This window comes from Ostrea edulis, chromosome 8 (genome assembly GCF_947568905.1).
Source record: "Ostrea edulis chromosome 8, xbOstEdul1.1, whole genome shotgun sequence".
Classification (NCBI taxonomy): domain Eukaryota; kingdom Metazoa; phylum Mollusca; class Bivalvia; order Ostreida; family Ostreidae; genus Ostrea; species Ostrea edulis.
In genome coordinates this window covers 59,588,038-59,613,419 of record NC_079171.1, presented here as the reverse complement: position 1 = coordinate 59,613,419, position 25,382 = coordinate 59,588,038, and the positions used below count along the sequence as shown (strand labels likewise).

Genomic DNA, 25,382 nt, shown 5'->3' with positions numbered 1-25,382 from the left:
ATATGTTCACCGTTCGCTCACTGTTCGTTCCCCGTGCTTTCATCGTTCGCTCACCGAGCGTCACTGTACACGTGGGGAAGTAGAATGATTTAAAGGTTGAAACATGCACGCACGGGATAAGGAAATATATAGAATTAGAAGTGCATAGGATATAATAAGAATGAAATGGTAATTGACTGAATATTGGAGAATACACCCGTCCTCCACCGTGGCTCGGAGGCGGGTCTTGGCGTGATACATATATTGTTTGATTGACGACAATTTACAGAACGGTATGGTTGTTTGGTTACGTAATGATAACGTCTTGCAAGAAAATTGTTCACTAGTGACGCACTGAAAATTTAGGCCAATGATCAGCGCTTACGCCCTTTGAGCAGTGAGGAATATTTTTCACACCTGTAATGACACAAAACCTCGGTGTTGGTGATCTCATCCGGATGACAATCACCCTTCAGTCACCTCTTACGACAAGCAAGGGTTACTTCGGACATGCCCTATCCTAGAACTCCACGGGATCAGAACGTCATTGTTTATATAGATAGCATACAGAAGCACGACCTTCTTTTCATTTTACAGAGTGTTGAGAGTGTTAGGTAATAATGAAGGTATAAGGATAAGAGTTATGCTTAAGCGGGATAATCCTCAATTTTGAAATTAATTTCTAAATTTTATAACAGCAATTAAATATACATCCGAGTTTTTAAACTAGTAACGAAGTAATTAGCTACTGGGCTGTAGAGATCCTCGGGGACTAACAGTCCACCAGCAGAGGCCTCGACCCAGGGATCATAATGTAAAACTTATACGGTGCTATTTTTGATGCACCAGATGCGCATTTCGACAAATGAGCTTACCAATGCGATATACGGATTATAGTGTGATTGCCACTAGAAAATACTTAAACTTATAAAGGAAATCATATAATGAATCTTCATGTCGAGAAGATGAAAGATAGTATAAAGACAAATTGGCGGAAACTTCGCATAACATCTTCAATGACCGGTAACATGTCCCTTTTCTGTATCCTTTACAAAACGTACCGTCTCTCCGTTAGATTTATCTCTAGATTGAAATGTTTGTAAACAAGTGATATATTAAGCGATCTTGACGTCGCCAAGGGGTTTCCATAGTCTCGATAGAAGTAATCATTTCGTAAATAATATGGTCGCTATAACGATCGCGTGCGTCAATACAACCTATTATTGGGTCAAATGCTGTCTGACGTGTTTCATACCGATTGTTAAGCCGTTCTTGGCACACTGATTTTGACTGCGGATAACTCCGTTTACCTGACCAGTATATACGACTCTTGACGGGTGTGACCGGTCAACAGGGGATGCTTACTCCTCCTAGGCATCTGATCCCACCTCTGGTGTGTCCAGGGGTCCGTGTTTGCCCAAATATCTATTTTGTATTGCTTGTAGGAGTTATGAGATTGATCACTGTTCGTTATATTCACCTTGCATTGTACTTTGCTTTTAAGCATAACAATTACATTGGTAAGTATTCCAATTATTCGTAGAGCAACTACATTGCTGAAGCAAAACAAATAAAATATGCAGGATATACAAAAGTTAGTCGAATGCTATGATGAAATACATCTGGAACAGCCAGGTTTCATCTGCTAAAATGTTCAAATCAGTAAATTGTACAAAAAGTAAAAAAAAATATGTGACTGTCGAATCATTTTCACAAAATGCCGCACAATGTATACTAGGGTAGCAGTGGGGTAGGTATGAACAAAAAAGATTGCAATACAATTGTTGGGGGGAACCTCGAGATACCCATTATAAAAAAAATCAATAATGGCGTTACAGGTGATAACTTTTGATACCAATGCATGAACGGTTATCTTATTTCTATCAGGACAGTACAAGTATTCCTTGACAATTGTGCAAGGCGGAAGTGACAATCAAAACAGCTCAGACGATGTCGTTCACATATCTACTGTGTTTTGGACTCCTCATTCTGAAGACTGAGGGTTTAGGTAAGTTTTTGATAATTTAATGTTTAAGCTACCAATGTTAATCATACATGTGATTGGTACTCTTATTTGCCTTTCTATTTATATATTAAGGTATACATTTCATTTGTGGGGAATTATCTCTCTGGTAAAGTTAAGATACACTCGATGTATATATATATATATATATATATATATATATATATATATATCTGTTATTTCTAATCAAATCAGCCTATATTTAGTACATTGATTTATCTTTCTATCTCTATATTAAGGTATATATTTCATCTGTGTGGAATTACCTCTCTGGTGAGGTTAAGATACCCTCGTTATCTATATCAATCTATTGTTTAGTAACATGTTTTGTTTGATATCAAAGAAGTATAATTTCATTCGTAAAAAGCAGTACATATAGAAAGGTACTGAATTCCAGATAAAGCGTTATCAACTGTTTAGTGTTTGAATTTGGTGGGATGACTGGCACTACAATAACCAAAAACAAAATAAATATTGTAAATTATAAGACTACCTACAAAACAATATATGTGAAGTATAAATTGATATAATTCACGATACAGGTTTTTGATATTTATTTTGTATTATGGTTTCTACGACACATATTGCGAATTAATCTAAAGGGCATTCGGCATGCCATTCATGCACAAATCCATATAAAAATTAAAAGGTGCCGATAAAGGGGTGTCTGAAGAAGTCAGACATGCAAAACATGACCTATTTGTTAAAACAAAGTATAGTTCAACCACGCAACGTCCGTTACTGATACAATGTATTCAATGAAAGGTGGAGATAACGAATATGTTAACCAGATATAGTAAAATCCAAATAATCAAATAGCTTTAAAAAAACCCATGAAATTTGTGTTAAGATCAAAAAGAACGTGAATTGTGTATTTGTGCTTTATATATATATATAGTATCACTAAAGAAACATTACTGGTGGAGATCCGCATTTGGTACATCAAAATTATCACCTTATACGTTTTGCATGATGACCCCTGGGCCGACGCCTCTGCTGGTGGAATGTTAGTCCTCAAGGGTCTCTTCAGCCCTGTAGCTAAATACGTCGTTACTAGCTTGAAATATGGATGCATAATTCATTGCTGTTATAATTTTAGAAATGCATTTCAAAATTAAGGATTATCTCCCTCACGAATAGTTCTTATCCTTAATCAATCCTCACTACCCCCTTGCTTGTCGTAAAAGGTGACTAAATGTGACTGTCTTTCGGATGAGACCGCAAAAAACGAGGTCCCGTGTCACTGCAGGTGTGGCAGAAAAAGGATCCCTCCCTGATCAATGGTCATTAAGCGCCGAGCATAGGCATACATTGTGCAACCCTTCACCGGCAGTTGTGGCGTCTCCGTATGAGTGAAATATTATCGAGATAGACGTTAAACACTAATCAATCAATCAATCAACCTTCGACGAATTTGACGCAACTTTTCGGCACACTGTTTTCCCCTAAAATAGTTCCAAAACTTCATTGTTATTTAGGATTTCAAACATTTCGGTTGAGTATCACTGAAGATACATTATTTGTCGAAATGCGTATCTGGTGCATCAAAATTGGTACCGTATAGGTTTTACACTATGTCCCCTGGGTCGAGGCCTCTGCTGGTGGACTGTTAGTCCCCGAGTGTCTCTAGAGCCCAGTAGCTAAGTACTTCGTTACTAGCTTAAAAATACGGATGTATATTAATTGCTGTTATAAAATTTAGAAATTCATTTCTAAATTAAAGATTATTTCTCTCTTATTCCTAGACGAAGTTGACGTCACATTTTTTGGCACACTGTTTTCCCCTAAAATAGCTCTAAAACACCATTGTTATTTCGGATTTCAAACATTTCTTTTGAGCATCACTGAAGAGACATTATATGTCAAAAAGCGCATCTGGCGCATCAAAATTGATACCGTATAAATTATATATATATATATATATATATATATATATAAAACTATATTGTGCGATGGGACTCCAAAGTGCGATGATCACGCTATAATCCGATGGTATGACACGTCAAAGTGCGATGGTTCACACTCATGCGGCAAAGTGCGATGGTTGATTGATTGATTGATTGTATATTGTTTAACGTCCCTCTTGAGAATATTTCACCCATATGGAAACGTCACCACTTCCGGTGAAGGGCTGCAAAATTTAGGCCTATGCTCGGCGCTTATGGCCATTACGCAGGGAGGGATATTTATCGTGTCACACCTGCTGTGGCACGGAACCTCGGTTTTTCCGGTCTCATCCGAAGGACCGCCCCATTTAGTCACCTCTTACGACAAGGAAGGTTTACTGACGACCTATTCTAACCCGGATAAGTGTGATGGTGTAACACGCCGAAATTCATTGGTTTGTATACGACACAGTGTTTTGGTAAAGACTGAACCGACTGTGTGTTGTTTCACCAACATATCAGTGCAAAATCCATGCATAAAAAGTAAGCAGTTCAACTTATTACATTACCACCTAGTTGTCATGTTATTAAACACAGAATTTTCCAACGCCAAATTGTATAGAATGTTTTGCATTATAACATATCCCCAGGATGTTATTACGTGTGAGTTACAATGTAAAACTTATACGGTACCAATTTTGATGCACCGGATGCGCATTTCGACAAATAATGTCTATAAATGATCATGAATTAAAAAATGTTTGGGCAAAGTAGATAGTTCGACAACAAATGTACTTTGCCGTTCTCACTATCCTCAACCTTGTATACCTTGCCGATGCTGTCGTCCGTGTTGCATTTCTTCGGACTTATTTTGAAAGACGTTAAGAATGACGTCACAATGACGTGGCGTCACAAACGTTACTGAATTCCGCACCATCGGAATTTGGCGTGGCCATCGCACTTTGGAGCGATAATCGCACTTTAGAGTCTTACATATATATAAGCACTAAGTTCCAACACCACCCGATGACTAAAAGTGTCGGATCCACAACATGGATACGAGGTCAAATACAAAAAAAATATACAAAACACTAAAATGACCAACAACATGGACAACCAGATAATCAATTTTTCGGGACGACCCACCCCTTCTTCAGGACAAACGAAGATAATTACATAATGTGGCAAACATGAACAGATAATAATAACAACAACTACTTATAAACACATCTAGCACTAAAAATAAACTAATCTACACACGTATTTACAACGCAAACTGCATGATTTTTGGTCTTTAGGCTTGCCAGTCAATGTTAAAAGAGGAGCGACTTAGTACATGTCTTATTCGTCCAAAGAGCTGATTCAGAATGTACGAAGTGATACAACTAGACTTAATCAATCTCAAGTGGAGCGGGTAATGGGTGGTTTCGTCCCGATTACTTATTCGCACCTAATGAATTCGCACCAAGTTGCTTCGTACCAATTTCATTACAGGTAACATAAGGTAGAATATTGGCTTATAATCGAGTTGCTTCGCCCCGATATACTAATCGAGTGATTTCGCCCCAATTTACCTGCGTATAATCTAGTAATATGTACAACAGCGTGTAGATGCGCGAACGAATTGGTGTAGTTACCGATTTCTGACATCCGTGAAGTATAAAAGATATTCCTGTTTACTTTATCTTTTGCAAAATATCTAAACTGTGGTCTGTAATTTCATTCAATTTTATCGGCAGTAAATACCTCTTGAAAGTATGTTTGTTATGAAATGTATATCGATGCTATTGTTTAATGATTGCAAATTTTTCAAAACAATGAATTCTTAATTTTGTGATTTATATAAATATATCTAAAAATAATAAAATCACATAATAGACACACTAATTTTATCTATATAATGCTAATTCTGTTTTATATGATACTTTCTACTTACAGATATTCCACAATGAATGCAATTTGCAAAGGCAAAAATTCTTGGTATAATGATAAAAATGGACATAGTTTGGACGTCGGTGAATTAATATATTGTATAGTATTCATTAATTTTAATTAAATTACTCATCATTAAAAGAGAGTATGCTGTGATCAATCGTCCCGACCAATGTTCCCGTATATAAACATCCAAAAATTGTCAGTATAATGATAAGAATCAACATAACTTGGGCGTTGGTAAATTAATATATAGCATTCATTAATTTCAATTCAATTACTCATTGTTATTTAAGTGAGAGTATGCACTGATCAATCGTTCCGACCATTGTTGCTACATACTCAATGGGGGCGAAACCACTCAAGAGGAATCCAATTGGGGCGTACAGGTAAAGGTGCAAATCCACCTGGTGCGAATAGGTAATTGGGACGAAACTACCCGCATTTGAACGAGTTAGCCCTATCACGTTGACAAATAGTAAAGCTAACTCGTACCCATATAGATTATATTCAAACTTTGCATTAAGAATAAACAATTTATGAAAGATAACAATAAGAAAAAAATATCAGTCACAAAAAATTACCTAGAAATAAACTATGTAAATGAATGAACACTATAAAAATGAAATACGAAATGAACAAAAATTTGAGATAAAAATAATGTAAATAACAAGTTTGAATAAGTAAACAAAGTGGACCAACTCCAAACAAAAACAAAGAATAAGCAGCCTAGGAAATCAAATCAACATCAGACATTCCCATTCTGATCATGTCTAGGGTAGACGTGTAAAAACATAGAATATCGGAGACTGATAAATGGGTTTTACATGTAAGCAATCGGTTATGAAGGTCAAACTAATTAAAGGGGTGGGGTGATTGTAAGCAGAATTGAAAGGGGGGAAAAGTGTTCAAAAGTGGTCATATTACTACTGTTAGGGACAAGATCAGACGAGTAGGTCTAGATGAAGCTTAAAATCCAGTAAGGGTTTAGCCCATATTCATCCTGGTGAAGTCAGTATGTTTGCTGATTGATTGAATGTTGTTTAACGTCCCTCTTGAGAATATTTCACTGATGTGGAGACGCCCTGGGTTTGTTGACACCATGCGGTTTTAATGATTTCAACCTGTGCATCCAGCATTTTTCCTTCGGCTTTCTTTCGGAATCTGATCAACTTGGGTCAGGGTCAATAATCACTACTGCCATGTCATCCCATTCGTGGTTTTTGTCATTGAAATGTGTCGCTACTGGCAAATCTTTTCTGGTTTGTATGGAGGACCAGTGGTTGTTGACCCGTCTGCGAAGGTGTGTTGTTTATCCTTTGTACTGCTTCTGGCAGACATCGCAACTGATGAGATAGATGCAGTTATTGGTTTTGCAGGAAAAGTTTCCCAATATTTTATAACTGCGGTTTGTTACAGTACTAGTAAAACCCCCAGTATCTGAGCTATATTTGCATAATTGCCATCTGAGGTCTGAGCATGTTTTGAAACCTCCATTGGGTAAAGGGTTATCCAGTTTGGTCCTTACTGTCATGCACATCAGGTTTCTGGGGCATCTGAAGGATGCCGTCGGGGGTTCCTTAAAAAACACCAGCCATTGGTTTGTTGTCATGCAGAGTGGGCTGGGTTTTTTCTTCAGAATACCGTTGATGTTCTTGAGGGCGGGATGATACGTAGTGAGCAAAGGAACCCTGTCATTCTGAGGTTCTTCTTTATACCGGGGGAGGGACTATTGGTCCTATAGTGGCATCTCATCAAAAATGTCTTTTTTTCGCTTTGATATCATTATTATCAAGATGAACGGCACCAAGTTAGGTCTATTCTAAGTTGAATTATGCAATGGATAACGTTAATCACTATCATTCTCTATATAATTAAATGGAAAATAGTGTCGCTACCGTTAAAACAATGGTATGTTGAAGACGTATTACTAAAAACCTATACTGTTGATTGAAAAATAATTTTCACAGATTAGTATATACATTGTCAAGATACATCGGTCAAATTTTCAGATGGGGTTTTCGAGTAAAAAAAAAGGTCGGTAACCCGCGACCTACGTTAAATCATCAATTGTGGCAACATTATCAAAAAATGGGGAAAGTATATGACATCAAAATGTCCCAAAATAGGATAAATCAAGCATGGTTAAATAAAATCAATGAAAGAAATAGAAATGGTGTAGGCAAAAGTTGGTTCAATTTTTTTTTAAAGAAAGATAATTAGTAATCGTGCTAACGCGCACCGTGTTACGGGTACTCTCTTATCAGTGTTACAGTCGAAAAAACATTTTATTTCTAATACCGTACAATCAGCGAATAAACCATCCCTAACTTTTCTAATTCTAATGTTAGACTCGGCGTCGTGATCGAAAATCGAACTCGGGGATCTTAGCTGTGGAAAGATCACCCACATATCTACACCACTGCAAAGAATGGTATTTTTGTGTTCATTAAAACTATAGAATATGTTGAATTGGAAATGGTATCGTTATTTAAATATATGTTTTAGCGGCAAGTTACTTTTAAACAGCACACGCTTGTTTTGAATAACTATAATAAAAAGTGCCTCACTGTAAACAAACTGTCAACCAGCTGCGTTGCTTGAACTTTTCGACAAAAAGTTCGAGTTGAGAAAGTAATTAGACGACTACGGTCTAGCAACAGAAAGGAGGTCATTGAGGGTTCAAGCCTTGTATTCCGACTGCCCGATAGTCCGACGGTCCAATATTCCGACCGTCCGATAGTCCAACATGTTGACCATCACCAACATTTTTAATTAATACAGTTAAAATTTATTCATGTCAAGCATTATTTTATGGAAATAACCAGAAATCGCTAAAATCGGCAAGGCTTGATTACAAATCAGACAATCAATTTCTGACGAAACGCATTCAAGTGTGAACTAAATTAGAGAAACCCGGTATTTGTGGAAAATAAAACTGCTAACTGGTGAAATACGGGAAAAATATGTAGTGAATTATGATATTTTGCTTTACGAGTGTATGAGCTAGTAATGTAACTCTGTAGTGTTCTCTCGCGTAAATCTAAAAAAAAAAAAAAAAAAGACTTGAAGTGTGGGGTGTTATGCCGTAGAATAACGCAATGGTTAATAGTAATTATAATTTTCTGCACATGTGTATGAGTTAGTGCGTCCATGTTGTGTTAGCTAACGTAAATAATAAGATTAAACTTAAGTGTGCGGCGTTGGAATAGCGGTATGTTAACTCAATTCCCCGCGACTGTATGACATAACGTTGCTGTGCTTTCTTACGTGAATACATGCAATGAGATACTTGATTAGTGAAGCGTTATTATTTTGTAGATTAACGCTAGGTCATCTTTTAGATATCCGTGAGTGTATGAAGTAGTGAAGCAACCATGCTGTTTCCTTACTTAAATAGTATAAGAAAAACTTCCAGTGAAGCGCATTGCTAAGTCATAAATCATTTACACGGATCAAGGTTTAAACGGGATTGCTTTGAAATCTGACCAAAAGACATAACTGTTTAAAAAAAAAGCCTATTAATGTTATGTTTAAAGACCGAGAAAATAAGCACCGCCTTCAAATTTACCTGACATGTGATCCCTTGTCAATCAGGGAAAATATAGCTTCACATTGGATGCTAGAAATTGATGGACATTAAGTTACTAGTCGAGGCGCCCATGCGATCATTTGATGCTTACCGCGTAATCCAACTGGGGAGGGAATTTTCATGTAGTCCTACAATAATAGTAGTAGATTTTGCCTACAATTACATCAATTACAAACGAATGTAGCAGATTATGCTTAGGAATGGTTACGATTGATAATGATTATTATGAATTGTTAGAATATAATTTACACGGACAGCGATTTTATGCTCTCCTTATCTTACTCCATGATAAAATTCTTACATCATTTTGAGTTCTAACTGACTTGGCCTTGTGTACTGATGTGAATTTAGTAGTCTATGAAATTGTTATCAAGATAATGAGGCAATTGATATTTTGGTCGATGATGAGAGATTGCTACACGTGTTGTAAGTTTTAATCTGTATAATCAATCAAAACCAAATGAATGTTACGATGAGCTGTCGCGTACAGAAAGTACATTTTCAAACAAAAACTTGTTCACATCAATGGCGTGCTTTTGCAAAAATAACATTAATTCATAATACTTGGAATTACCACGCTTGTTGGCAAAAAGGAAATAAAAGGGAAGAAACCCTAAAAATCAAATAGAGCAAACAAAGGAAAAACAGAGCCCCGGTGTCGTGTTCCAGGTGAGTCAAGACCTTATAAGAATGACTTAATTGTAGAAGAAGTTATTACGATAAGGCGTGGAATATGCCCTAATAAAAAAAAAACAAATTACAAATTAAGTGTATTATGCTGGCAAATATCCCCTCTAAAGAATGTTTAATGCAACTTAAAATATCAAGTAACCAATTGAAATTGTTTACAGTTTTATGCCATTAAATGGCGTCGATAACGACGAAAATGTTTACACTAGTTTATATCAAAGTTAGTTTTAGGAAATGCAGCCGAGGAACAACGTGTTCATTCCATTCCTAGTAAATCTATCTTTGTAGCATAAATATTAGCATAAATATTAAGATAATATCAGCTAATACTGTAAATATTTGTATTTTTTTAAGACTTTTACTGACCCCCTTTTCGGTTTTCCGCTGTAGGACATCATTCTCCCCACTATTACACTATACCAAACCCAGCTCGTCAGAATGCCTGTTACGCAAACACATGCCTGTGGTATAAGCTGATTTGTGAAACATAGGATGAATGCTGTTTTAAAACAGCTTTGCATGTTCTCTGATTTCTTAGTAAAAAATAGAATTATAACCAAGTTTCTCCTTATTATAGCATTTTTTGCAATATAGTTAACAGATACCAGTGATTAACAAATTGATTAAAAATGTAACATTATACAAATATTACTGTTTTCAGGGCAATACAGTAATTAAGCCACCTGAGTAGTACAATATTCACAAAGTCCAAAGGGCGAGGTGGATACCGTATTTCGAAGATGACTACATCATCGTATTGACTGGGAAAACCCCCCCAGCAACATTCATGTTATTATATGATTTAATGATTAAATTATAGAAAACTCATTAAGTTATCAATGGCATCTTACTTGTTGACATACCGGCCCGTCGGACTATCAGATCGTCGAAATACTGGACGGTCACCGTCAAACAAGCTGCACCATCAAATGTTTTCTTGAATTTTTTATCTACATGGTGAACGAGTAAGTAGATATGTATATGTTCGATAGATACGTGTTCCATTTTATAGGGTTAAATTTACTGTACATCTGTCAGTTTTATTCCTTTGAGGAAAAAATATATCCAGTCTTGCGCTAAAGCTAAGATACTGGTACTGTGGGATTTACTCTATATTGACGGGGAAGTCTACAACCCTCCCATTAGATCGGCCCATAACGTCACACCAGCGATTTATCCACTTTCCATGATAAACACGACGCAGAGAACCCAACAAAGCACGACTGATGATTATCGACAGGCTTTAAAGAGACCACGGTGGGGATCAACGGACTAGGGGCGCGCAGGATAGCGATTTCCAGGATCTGACTGTGATTGTTATTATTTGAAACTACATCCATTCAATGTTTGTGGCATCAGACAACGTTTAAACTATCCAAAAATAATTTGCTGACTTTATTTCTAACTGTAGAATAATCAGTTTCACAGAAACAGAAAAAAATGGACGATCCGAACGTTATTCATATTCGAGTGTTTTTATATACCCAAATTAGCAACATTTTTGAAAAACACACAAACTACCCAATACAAAATATGGTGGAAATACCGTAACTGTGAAGGGCAATATTGTCTAATATGTACATTTTTTAAACTGACTGTACATTCGTTTCTTGTTTTAAATTGAGCCAATCACTTGTAAATACACCTGGCCATGTTATTATTTATGCACCACCTGAGGGAAGTAGATATTCTTCTCCTGGTTGTTTTTTTAGATAGTGATTCCTTTAGATAGAACTGAAAAAGATTCATTTGCATGATATCCATTCCCCACAATGAAAGAGTATGTACTTTTTGTAATAAAGAAATAGGAGATGATTCCATTATATTTTACAGTGTCCATCGTTTCCCTATCAAGGACAAAAATGCATGGACATTTGTGTTACGAAAGACCAAATATTCTGAAGCTTTCTACTTTATTGTCAACTCCAAATTTGGAAACATTAAGCAATCTCTAAGTTTTTATTTCTCATATTTTTTTTTTTCAGATTGTCTGCTGTTCTTTGTAATTGTTCTTCTGCTACCTCTGAAACGTATTGTTATTATGTCACATTATATATACAGTACATATTATGTTCCCCTCTGGTATCTAAGGAAGTTGTATTGTTCCGTACACGAACCACTGACGATTCTTCTTGCATGCATTGTACGTTTAACATGGTTTGGACGAATAAATTGAATTGAATTAGATTAAATTGTCGCATTGGCATGATGACCTGAATATAAAGCCCATCGATTGGAGATAATAAGCCGTTAAATATCTTATACTGTTTTGCAATTATGAAAACTCAAACACTTCATCAGATCTATTGATGACATTATATGATTTGAATAGTCATCATTATATCTACTGCTTATGTTTTCAACAGTACAACTACGTGTATCTAATTTAGTAAATCTAGCCCAGTTAACGCCATACAGGGGCACCCCATCACAAAGCTCAACATATCCTGGTAATCCCTGGACTGCAGATAAAGCGGTGGACGGTCATCTGGAAGTTAACAGAGATGAGACTACGTGTAGTTTTACACAGAATTATAGGTTTAATGAAGCATGGTGGAAATTCCCTTTACTGATCGATTCCAACGTGGCTTACTTGGAGATTCAGTTTAGACAAGGAAGTAAGTACATCTTTAATATATTTGCATCAATCTACTTTTCATGTGATGGTCATTTTAATTATACATAAAATATGCAGTGGTTATGACTTGACAACTCTTCAATTCAGCACTTCAAACATCAACTATCTTTCACTGCTACTTCAAAAACTAGAATAAGAGGGAGCAAATCAATCCAACTTCGGGTGTAAAAATATGGTATACCGGGAAAAGCAAATCGTATAAAGGGGACACATCAAGTCTACCCAAACTTCGTATTTCAACTTGCCTGGTATAACATTTACATAAAATAACTCATCAGCAGAATACAAGTATCGAATAATTATATATTGATTTTAGATGCCCAAACTCTCTATTTTGTATTGAGTATAAGGGTCATGAGATTGAGCATTGTCCATTATCTTTAATTTTCGTGTTGGTCGCTTTGTAGATGAAAGGTGAAGATAACGAACATTGATCAATCTCATAAATCGCATTAGCAATATAAAATAGATATTGGGCAAACATGGACCCCTGGACACACGAGATGTGCAACGGAGAGGTGTAAAAACAAACAGTATGATACACTAATGTTCTCCTGAAACACTGTTGAGGGGTGGTTGTCTATATCGGGACCCATGCTGCTCTTGCAATGAAACACAGTTTAGCGAAGGGGATAACTTAATTCGATAGTTTTCAAAAGGATGAACATGCCATGGATTTATTACTTTTCAAATTGAGTGGGTTTGGAGAGGAGTCTGGACCCATGCTGCATCCGCTCTTTCAATGAAAAATACATAATGATGGAGGGGGGGGGGGTATATGTATCTTGTTCTGCAATGGATATGTGTAGTATATCACTGTGTACGTACAAGAATCCGTAGGGATACTTAACGATGCGAGTTGGATTTCTTTTAGTAATAGTTTTAGGTGACAAGTTGAAAATCCAAATAGCTTTCAACAAAATATGTATTTAGAATACAGTCATCATACAAGCTACCGGAAAACCAGACGTGACACAAACTCCTACACTACTTGGATATTCAATAAATTATTTTTTTCTTGGTATCGGGGTAGAATAAAGTCAAAAAATAAAATCCAATACTCAAACTTTTATCTATAGCGCTTTCGCCCTGCGGGCTCGTCAGTAGATTTTTAAACAATGTAAACAAGTTCCATTATGACGTCATCCCCGTGACGTTATGTGGGCAACGTCAAACATAATACAGTCATGATTGTGACGTCAGAACATTATACAATGTTAATGTTAGGCACTTTTAAAAATACAGATATATTTAAAATAGTTCAGTCTATAAGTTTTAAGCGCCTCTGAATATTCCTGTACATTAAAGGAGACATTCTATGTAAAATGTACATGTTAAATAACATGAAGTAAAAATATTAACAGTTAAATTTCGGCTTAAACAGTTTTATGAAATAGTTTTCCTTGGCTCTGCGTAATTGTTCATTTTCCTCTTTTACTTTGTAAAATGGAAAAATATAAAAACTGCCTCCCCCGCACGAATCAAAATGTCCGCTACACGGTGTGTTTCTTATTGTAGGATCTCTGATCTGTTGTTTATGTACACGAACACGGTCAGCTAATTTGGTTCCTGTTTGACCTATATAGTTTTCTCCACATGTAGGGCACGTCATACAATAAAGTAGATTTTTAGATTTACACGTCATAGTTGAATTTACATTGAAGTTCATTCCGTTTTTGAAAGTTATGGAGTGGCCGGTTTGTATAAATTGGCAAGTACCGCATCGTGGATCCTCGCATTTGAAGACTGCTGGTTTTTCGGGGTTTGATATAAATTTGGCTTTAGTGAGAATTTTTTTTCAAATTTGGTGGTTGACGTCTGCTGTGGAGTATATCCGTGGGCTGAATGAGGTCATTTAATGTTTCTGATTGTTGAAGAATAGGGAATAACTGCTTGGCTGTTTTGAATATGTTGTGATTTCTCGGGTTGTGTGTAAGAACGAAAGGAATTTTGTTGTTGGTTTCTTCATGTTGTTTAATAGTTCGCAATTCTGGGATGGAAGTTTCTTTCAAACGAAACATCCCTTTTAACATGGCCCGGAGAATTTGCACAATAGTAATAGATGAGGATCGCAGAAATAGAAGATTATCTGAACTTAAAATATTTTTATGCACACAGAAATATCCACCAAAATTAATTGAAACAGCTATACAAAAGGCTAAACAAACTTCCATCACAGAATTGCGAACTATTAAACAACATGAAGAAACCAACATCAAAATTCCTTTCGTTCTTACACACAACCCGAGAAATCACAACATATTCAAAACAGCCAAGCAGTTATTCCCTATTCTTCAACAATCAGAAACATTAAATGACCTCATTCAACCCACGGATATACTCCACAGCAGATGTCAACCACCAAATTTGAAAAAACATTCTCACTAAAGCCAAATTTACATCAAACCCCGAAAAACCAGCAGTCTTCAAATGCAGGATCCACGATGCGGTACTTGCCAATTTATACAAACCGGCCACTCCATAACTTTCAAAAACGGAATGAACTTCAATGTAAATTCAACTATGACGTGTAAATCTAAAAATCTACTTTATTGTATGACGTGCCCTACATGTGGAGAAAACTATATAGGTCAAACAGGAACCAAATTAGCTGACCGTGTTCGTGTACATAAACAACAGATCAGAGATCCTACAATAAGAAACACACCGTGTAGCGGACATTTTGATTCGTGCGGGGGAGGCAGTTTTTATATTTTTCCATTTTACAAAGTAAAAGAGGAAAATGAACAATTACGCAGAGCCAAGGAAAACTATTTCATAAAACTGTTTAAGCCGAAACTAAACTGTTAATATTTTTACTTCAGGTTATTTAACATGTACATTTTACATAGAATGTCTCCTTTAATGTACAGGAATATTCAGAGGCGCTTAAAACTTATAGACTGAACTATTTTAAATATATCTGTATTTTTAAAAGTGCCTAACATTAACATTGTATAATGTTCTGACGTCACAATCATGACTGTATTATGTTTGACGTTGCCCACATAACGTCACGGGGATGACGTCATAATGGAACTTGTTTACATTGTTTAAAAATCTACTGACGAGCCCGCAGGGCGAAAGCGCTATAGATAAAAGTTTGAGTATTGGATTTTATTTTTTGACTTTATATATATATATATATAGAGAGAGAGAGATATTGATAGATATATTAAAATGTATATACATATTAAAATTTGAAAAGAAAACACAGAAATTTTCCTATAATATATATATATATATATATATATATATATATATATATATATATATATATAGTTTGACGTCATATCTGCATGCCAAATATATATACACATTTTACATATATGCTTATGAACTGTTAGTATTTAGTTTGTTATCATTATACATATCTCGTATTGTGTAACATACTTAGATATTTTATTGAAAGTAGCCATTAACGGCAAACTGACAACACAACTATATGACAAACGGGATGATTTCAGCTTCTCCATCGTCAACTTCCCATATTTGTGTAGCAATATTCCATTATCACCTGCATATGGTGTTTATATATCTCAACTGATTCGATATGCAAGAGCTTGTTCTGGGTAAATCGAGGTAAGCTACTGACAAACAAGTTGATGGTTCAAGGATTTCAACAGTCTCGATTGAAGTCAGCATTTCGCAAATTTTATGGTCGTTATAACGATCTCGTTCGTCAATACAACCTCACATTGGGTCAAATGCTGTCTGACGTGTTTCATACCGATTGTTAAGCCGTTCTTGGCACACTGATTTTGACTGCGGATAATTCCGTTCACCTGATCAGGATATAGGGTTCACGGCGGGTGTGACCGGTCAACAGGGGATGCTTACTCATCCTCGGAACTTGACCTCACCTCTGGTGTGTCCAGGGGTCCGTGTTTGCCCAACTATATATCTTGTATTGCTTATAGGAGTTATGAGATTGATCACTGTTCGTTATCTTCACATTGCATGATTCTATGCCAACATCCTTGATGAATCAATAAATAAATTAAACCATACAGGTAGAAGCTTACAAAAAGCGTGAAATGATTTCATGAATCGAAAGAAGGATGCGAAAGACAGGGAATCTACTAAGATAGAGTGTGTGTGGGGGGGGGGGGGGAGAGGGGGGTAGGGTAAGTGAAGTACATGTAATATCCATAATTAGTTTAAACAATATTTTATTATGTATAATACATAAAAGGGTTCGATAACAGGCATTACCTACATAAGCCATCTCCAAACAAATACATGATGAAGATAATACAGATATAGTTATTATATAATGATGATGAAGCAATATAATATTTTAAAATACATTGATATATTTTACAGTTTCCACTTCTATGATAATTTTCAGCTTGATGTATGACTGACAAATATAATTTAGGTATGGATATAGAAATTTACTACACAGGAAAAAGATATAAACAAGTTAATGCTGTGGTTTGAAAATGAAATATTTTAAGAAATTAAACAAAGCTATTTGTAGGCAAGATAATTTAATGTACAATTTTGAAAAGTGTAACATTTTACTTATAACTGAAATTATTGTCACCATACAAAATAAGTTCTAAGGATAAAGGTAATTGTAATTGTAGAGCTTTAAAACTTTGTATCAGTGTTTGTTTTTGTGTACACTATTTTGGACACTTCAGTAAAAAGTGAAGTGTGGTTTCAGTACTATTTTGAAACAGGTCACAATTAGGATTTTCCCTAAGAAAGTGATAAAATAAATATCCATATTTCAGGTGCCTGTGGATTTTACTGCCTATATACCCACCTGTACTCATGTTTATATAAATAATAAACAACTGGTACTATTTGGGCATCAGTTATCTAACATATAGGCCTATCTTGCGGTTGTGCACCTAATGCTACACATCAGCTACGTGTGACGTGTGCAGTATGTAAACAAAGAACATCAAACTATGTATATACTACCTCTAAAGTATAGATTCAATGTATAAAACACAGCAAATGTTGTCTACTTTTATTGTTGACAACTTTGGTTTCAGGTATTCAGATATCATTCTTTCAAATAGAAGAATTTACCTTGATTTTTCCGATTTCAAAGTTGAACAGCTGACATCTTCTGAACGTCGCCTCTGCCATGTGCGTAGTAAGCGCATTTCAGACGCTGATTCCAGCCATAAGACAAACTTCACCGCTGTATTTCTCATCATAATGCCTGATGATGGCTTGTCAAATCAGGGAAATTTAACTTATTTTAAGCGTGGAATAAATTTTTTATACGATCCTAAAAATAGAGTTTGTGTATGTGTATCCAAATATGGATTGATCAAGGCGGATCAACTGCCATGACGTATCAGCTCATTATGATATCATTGTCATATTGAGTTCATTCATCAACTAAAGTGTCCTGCCCAATGAATTATTTTGCGGGATCGGTCTTCTGTTGAAAGGATGTTACTTTAAATAGCTGTTAATGACAAGACGAATTGTCCCCAGGAAATTGATTTATAAAAGACACAGAGTACCAACATTTCACACAGTCTATATTTCTTCAAAATTTGCATTCCGAACCTTTTAGAAAAATATTCGCTCCATGTTCACTTAAAACTGTTTCTTGCAATTCATTTTTTCTTCGAGCTAGTCATTGCTTGAAACAGACACATCAAATATGACGTCGCACAAAGTTGACCTTTGAGAAGGTCATCAAGAGGTATCAGGCTGATGTAAAGGATAGATGATAGAAATACGGTTGATTTGGTTATGGTTTCGCTGACTATTGAAGGAAGGACATAGTTATATAGTCCGGAGGCACATGATACAGTTAAATAAATGAAAATGAAGACATTGATTACAATTCATTGTACATTTATGAAATAAATAAATATGTCACTTTCTGTTGCAGGTGTTCACAGTCAAACCGGGTTTTCTGTGTATGTATTCAATGACACGTCGTACACTCCACCTTCTATTGATGGACTTCTATTTTCACACGATCCAGCGACATGTCCTAATCAGCTGATGAATGTTACCGTCAATAGAGTAACAAGAGGCATAGCTCTATACAACTCTAGAAAATCCCCTCTACAGACCAGCTGTACGAATTATAACAGAGATCATGCGACCATTGAAATTTGTGAAGTCCGTGTTATGGGTAAGGTATATTTCACAGATTATTGGAGATGTTTTGTATATTCATGTATCCGAATATGCGTGTGGCTGTACTGATATATCTACGATGAATGTTACAACAGAGTAATCTTTAAACAGGGTAATCTTTTAAAAAATATATTTTAAATGATTTTGCATTCAGTTGTTAATATTGTACTTCTTGAGAACATTGCTCTGTTGGTAACCATATCTCATTACTTCCAACTTGGTACACCCCGTTTAATGGTCTTGCGTGAAATATAACTTGATATGAAATTGATTTTTTAAATAATTGTGCAAACAGAAAATGATAGAAAATTTCATTGTCCCCCATTGCAATACTAGACTGATAGTTCCACTGTATTTCCCGATTCAAACACAATTCTACACAACTGAGGTTTACACATATTAGCCTACTCAATCCATTAATTTCGATGAATAACATATTTGTTAAACAAATATGTCATTTCTAATCAATGATGCCCTTGTCGGTCACGGTAGCTGATGTGTAGAGTGCTTGTTTCGTAATCGTTCATTATTGCAAGATCAACTCGTGCCACGGCGGCAAACCTAGACGTACGCATATGTAGTAATTGCTGCTTTGCCAATCGCTCAATATTTAGAAGAGATAATCGCGGGTCTTTCCGAAATGACCTTAAAACATATGTTACGTGACTCTGCATACATTGACACGCTATATAAATCACATTACTACGGTCATATGCACTAAGAGCAATTTTGAATCAGTTGTACGGAACCTAAATATGAGTGACATATTATCCACAAACAACCACGTAACTAATGCCACATTTGACTGATGGTAAAATAAATTATATGCTCTATTGATTATACTTACAAACGTATTTGCAATCTGCTATATGGATATATGATTTCCTTCAAATGCGGTGATGAAATATTTTTTAATCCAACAGTGTTACATTATGAAACTTGAACCGATTACATGAAATTTACACTCAGTCTACGAGAGGTGAATATAAGATTAAAAGGAACAATTTCGTAACTCATAATTAATACGAAAATGGGAATAAAGCAGAAACTAATCCCTGATTATACCGGAGATGGGATCGGCTGCATTGGAATAGTAAGCATCCCCTGACGACGGGTCACACCCTCAATGAGCCCTACACATTGACCAGGTAAACTGAGCTATACGTAGGTAAAATTAGCGTGTCAAGAACGGCTTAACAATCGGTATGAAATAAGTCAGACAACATTTACTCCAACGAAGGATGAATCTGACGAACAGTGATCAATCTCATCACTCCTATGCTAGGTCATTTTGGCAATTTAGATTGTTATAACGATCATAGGTTTTGTAAAATATTGATTTTAAATGATACTGTTGAATCCCTTGCACCTTTATCTTGTTCGCCAGTAGTCTGTCCCGATTCAAAAAGAAATGTCAAATCAGTTCAAATACATAAACACCATATGCAAGTGATGATAAGTTATTGTTACATAAATATGGGAAGACGACGATGCAGAAGCTGAAATATTACCGATTGTTCTATCTTTGAGTTGTTAGGCTGATAAAGAAATTAAAAGAAAACTGTTGAGAGATGAGCTATATAATTTTAAAACTAAATGCAAGCCATACCTGTGTGTCTTTTTTGTGTGTAAATTTATGCTAAAGCGATATGTAAATAAAATAATTTTGATTCTCCCAGGATGTCAAGCTAAACACTACGGACCAAACTGCACCTTCTGTGATCGGAAATGTTTAGATAACCAATGTGACGCTTTTGATGGTTCATGCATTTATGGTTGTAAAAATCCGACCATGAAACCACCACATTGCAACGGTACGTTTTACAGCACATTGTATCTGATTTTATAATCACTCTACCTTACATGTTTTGCATCCTCAAACCCATAGCCTTGTACTGAGTACCTTGCCTAGCAGGGTTTGATGCAACACGGTATTTACGAGATTGATTGTTGCGTATGACAGTAGTTTTACAGTAGGTAGATGCATATCAAACAACAACATGATTCAGAAGTATAAATACTGCAAAACAATCACAACTGCTTTGCTTTGTATTCAAAGGACATTAACTGTTTACCCCAAGTTAACTTAATGAGTTTGAATAAATATATACAGGTAACTATTGAATCCCGTATGTCTGAGATACCGTTTGAAAATAGTTCCAGAATGCCTAGATGGTTATTTCGGCACACCGTGTAGGAAATGTGGTAACTGCTTAAACCAAGCACCATGTGACAAGAACACTGGGGAATGTCAGAGATGTAAACAACACTGGGAATTACCACACTGTTCTGGTATGTCACAAACTTTCTACTTTCACAAGATGGTATTTTGTGTGGTTGTGTGACGATGTCATGCTCAAAGAAATCGAATGGCGAGGCGGTGACCTATTCCAAATGATACCTCATTTGTCGGTGTTAGGTCCGTTTAAACAGCGATAGCATTGAAATAATCATGATATATTGGTAGAATAAGCTTGGAAGGTGGATCTGCGAAATAAAGTTGTAAGAGGTATGTAAAGCATCTGGTATCGCTGAATTCCAACTTTTCAATATGGAGTCCGGTCTGACTCTTCCCCGCACATGTCACCATAAAAACAGGGTGCGAATGAGATAAGGTTTCTCAGGCCGGGGCTTAAACGACCTTCCCAATTTTAGTGACTGCCGCGCGATGTACGATCTGAATTCATTTTAATAGTGGTGTGGCTTGAACTGCCTGTATATGTGTATATGCATGAATTAATCTTTAATGAACCGATCCATACACTGTTCCAGTTATATGAAACGCTGGACGGTTTACACGTAAACAATTAATAATATCCACGAAAAGTGTAGTGTCTTCAGAATATGTTAATTGCATCTGTATTTCACTGATACCTGTGAACATGATTTCAGGGCGAACAAAAAACTCCAAACGAAATATCAAATAAATTGCATAGCGACGGAAGTATACATTAGTTATCAAATCTTACTTGGTCATCCTACATGAACAAAAGAGATTATTATTTTTATCAAGTTAGTGTGTCAAGCAGGTTTCTACGGCCCTAACTGTTCGGAATCATGCGGGCACTGTAAAACAGGAAATATATGTAATAACATGACGGGGGCGTGTCCAAATGGATGTCAGGATCACTGGAGCGGATCTAAGTGTGACAGTACGACTACCAAGTATATGTCATTTCAAATACATGTATCTATATGTCTAGTGTATGATGTGAGGTACTGCACCAAATTATCAATATATATGTGTGTGTATTAGTTTAATCTGTTGACTACTTTATATTTGATTTCTGACATGCAAGGTGAAGATAACGAACAGTGATCAATCTCATAACCCCTACAAGCAATACAAAATAGATAGTTGGGTAACGGACCCCTGGACGCACCAGAGGTGGGATCAGGTGCCTAGGAGGAGTAAGCATCCCCTGTTGACCGGTCACACCCGCCGTGAGCCCCATATCCTGATCAGGTAAACGGAGTTATCCACAGTCAAATCAGTGTGCCAAGAACGGCTTAACAATCGTTATGAAACACGTCAGACAGCATTTTGACCCAATGCGAGGTTGTAGTGACGAACTAGATCGTTATAACGACCATAGAATTTGCGAAATGCTGACTTCAATCGAGACTGTTGAAATCCCTGTACCATCACCTTGTTTGTCAGTAGCTTACCTCGATTTAAAAACTGACTATACCCAGAACAAGCTCTTGCATATCGAATCAGTTGAGATATATAAACACCATATACAGATGATAATGGAATATTGCTACATAAATGTGGGAAATCGACGATGGAGAAGCTGAAATCGTCCCGTTTGTCATACAGTTGAGTTGTCAGTTTGCCGTTAATGTCTACTTTCAATAAAATATATAAGTATGAAGCAGAAGTGGACGACTTTGTGGTGTCCTTTATTTCCAGCTCACAGGGATATATCAAATCGACATATGAATGAAAGCTATCATTGTTAATAGACAAAACGTCATCGATATATCTAAAAGTCGAATTGAAGGTCACAGCGAGAAATTTCTTTCTTCTCACGTAGAAGTTTTTGAATAAATTCTGCTCCATATGAATATAAAAACAGGTCAGCTAACAAAGGAGCACAATCGCGCCCATGGGAATTCCAACAGACCGTTGGAAGACCTGATCACGAAAGACCACGAAGATATTGTCAATGAGAAACTCTAGCATATTTTTTATTTCAACATCCGTTTTATATGTACTTAAAACTTTAAATAACGATATTTTATCAGCATGTACTTGTATACTGTCTATATTCCTTAACATAACCATACATCAGCCATACGTAAACCTAGCTTGGCGATACAGAAAAGTTGCTGCAATTGTTCACCGCGTAAACCACCTGGAATTGGGGACAAGCTAGATCTATGCACTCTGCAACAATTTTCAAACTGAAACATTACTGAAATTATTTCTTTCCTTAATGTTCCATATAGTTTCTGTATTTTCTGCAAGATGTAAGCCATGGTTTTCGTGCTGTGATAGTTTTGAGGGTTTTATTTCTACAATGACATCATTATAAATGTAATGTGTAAATAATAGAAAACATTTCGAATTGAAAGACATTCTTTTGAAGTTGAATATCCGCTTTGATTTAGTGTGTAAATATGGGTTTTACGGACTGGGTTGTTCTAAACCATGCGGACACTGTAAGACAGGGACGTTCTGTAACAGTATGACAGGGGAATGTCCTAATGGATGTCAAGATCACTGGAGCGGATCTACATGCGACGGTAAGAGTAGCCTGCAGTTTTAGACTTCGATTTGGAAGACATTGGGCATTGATTCAAATCATTAAGCGATATTGAAATCACTTTATTTCCAACTATGTTATGATATCATCCCTGTGTTAGATTTCTTTGCATTGAAATAACAATGCGTCAATATTCTTTTTTATATGATAATTTGCATACACTTGTCAATAATGTTTGATTCTCATAATCATTAAATAAACTAAATTAACGATAAATAATAGATACATCCGGTGAGTAAAATATGTTCATGCATACCCGATAATAAATATAATATTTTTTAAGTCCAGTAATTAATCAGATTGTTAGTGTGTGAAGACGGGTTCTACGACTTGAATTGTTCCCAATCATGCGGACATTGTGAGGCAGGAACGATATGTGAGAAAGTGAAAGGGGGAGTGCCCAAGAGGATGTCAAGGTCACTGGATTAGACCTAAATGTGACAGTGAGCTAGTTATGTTCATTTCAAACAGTTTACCAACAATTATGATTTTACTCAGTCATGTTTAATTTGTAGTTCATTTAAACACATAAAATGACCCCCGAATTTTGCGGTCTCATCAGAGGGAACGCCCATTTAGTCGCCTTCTACGACAAACAAGGGGTACTGAAGGCCAATTCTAACCCGGAACCCTATGGGATACCAACCGAGGCCCCGTGTCACAGCAGGTGTGACACAATAAAGAGCTCTCCCTCCTCAAAGACCATAAGCGCCTAGCATACGCCGAAATTTTGCAGCCCTTCACCGGCAATGGTGACGTATCCACATGAGTGAAATATTCTCCAGAGGAACGCTAAACAATATATAATCAATCAATCCCGTTGATATATATAAGTGTCGATTTGAAGATCGCAGCAAAATAAGTATCTTCCAGCATAGACTTTGAATAGTTTCTGACTTAAGTAATTTAAAACAGGACACCTAACAGGAATCATAATTCATGCGCATGGGAATCCCAAAATATTGTTGGAAGACCTAATTACCAAAGGCATTGATGATATTGTTTGTGTGGAACTACAGCATCTTTTCAATATCAATTAAGGAGTCTTTGTGCGTAGAAATTCATGTTTTAGATGACTGATCAAAAATATGATATGAAATTTCTCCCATGTCCTATTTCATTAAAAAGGTAACTAACTACATCCTGAAAATACGCAGCCTTTCATTTATACTGAGGAATAGTCCGTTAAAATTCTGATAAGTCTTACAGTTTAATGTAGTTGATTTATAAACATTTTTGTGAATTTAAATTTACCGAAGGTTTACATTTATTTTGATAGCCGATCACCCATGCTTTCAAAAGTAGTTATGTTATCAGTACTGTTATTATTTTCATTGATTGGGATGAAATAAATCGTATCAAAGGTCATGTCAATGAATTTTTCTAAAGAAAAATATATTAAAGAAACTTTGATAAATTTAAAATCACAACATTTCTTAAATCGACATTAAGACGTATGACTTTTCAACACAATCATCATATACGGTTGATGTAAGAGAAGTTTCAGTAGCATTGCTTTGAGTCAGCATTTAGGAAATTCACTGTTTTTTGTATTAAGTTGGTTTGTCATTTCAGATCGCCATTGAGTCAGGTGTTGTTGTTGAGTATTTCAAACCAACTGTTGGATTCTCATTTTTTAAATTAATGATAGATTGCTTCGTTCGCAAGATCGGGATGTTAGTCTCAAATGCGAATGGTCGACAGGTGTTACTTTCTCTTTCTGGGTCCCTGATCTTACCTCTGGTAT

General features: G+C 36.0%; 1 protein-coding gene across 1 annotated transcript; it reads left to right on the top strand.

Moving 5' to 3' along the window:
- The first annotated feature begins 1,929 nt into the window (after positions 1 to 1,929).
- Positions 1,930 to 24,064, top strand: LOC125663417 (laminin subunit gamma-1-like). Its single transcript, XM_056147741.1, has 6 exons — positions 1,930 to 1,987; positions 12,493 to 12,720; positions 18,610 to 18,858; positions 20,543 to 20,677; positions 21,021 to 21,155; positions 23,943 to 24,064. Exons 1-6 carry the CDS (start codon positions 1,930 to 1,932, stop codon positions 24,062 to 24,064), a joined length of 927 nt encoding a protein of 308 aa, XP_056003716.1.
- The last annotated feature ends 1,318 nt before the right edge of the window (positions 24,065 to 25,382 follow it).

Bases quoted from the DNA above. Each gene is read 5' to 3' on its own strand.
- LOC125663417 (XM_056147741.1), top strand. From the start codon at position 1,930: ATGTCGTTCACATATCTACTGTGTTTTGGACTCCTCATTCTGAAGACT. The intron at 1,988-12,492 runs GTAAGTTTTTGA...TATCTAATTTAG, and splicing joins TCTGAAGACTGAGGGTTTAG to TAAATCTAGCCCAGTTAACG. The intron at 20,678-21,020 runs GTACGTTTTACA...GTTTGAAAATAG, and splicing joins GAAACCACCACATTGCAACG to TTCCAGAATGCCTAGATGGT.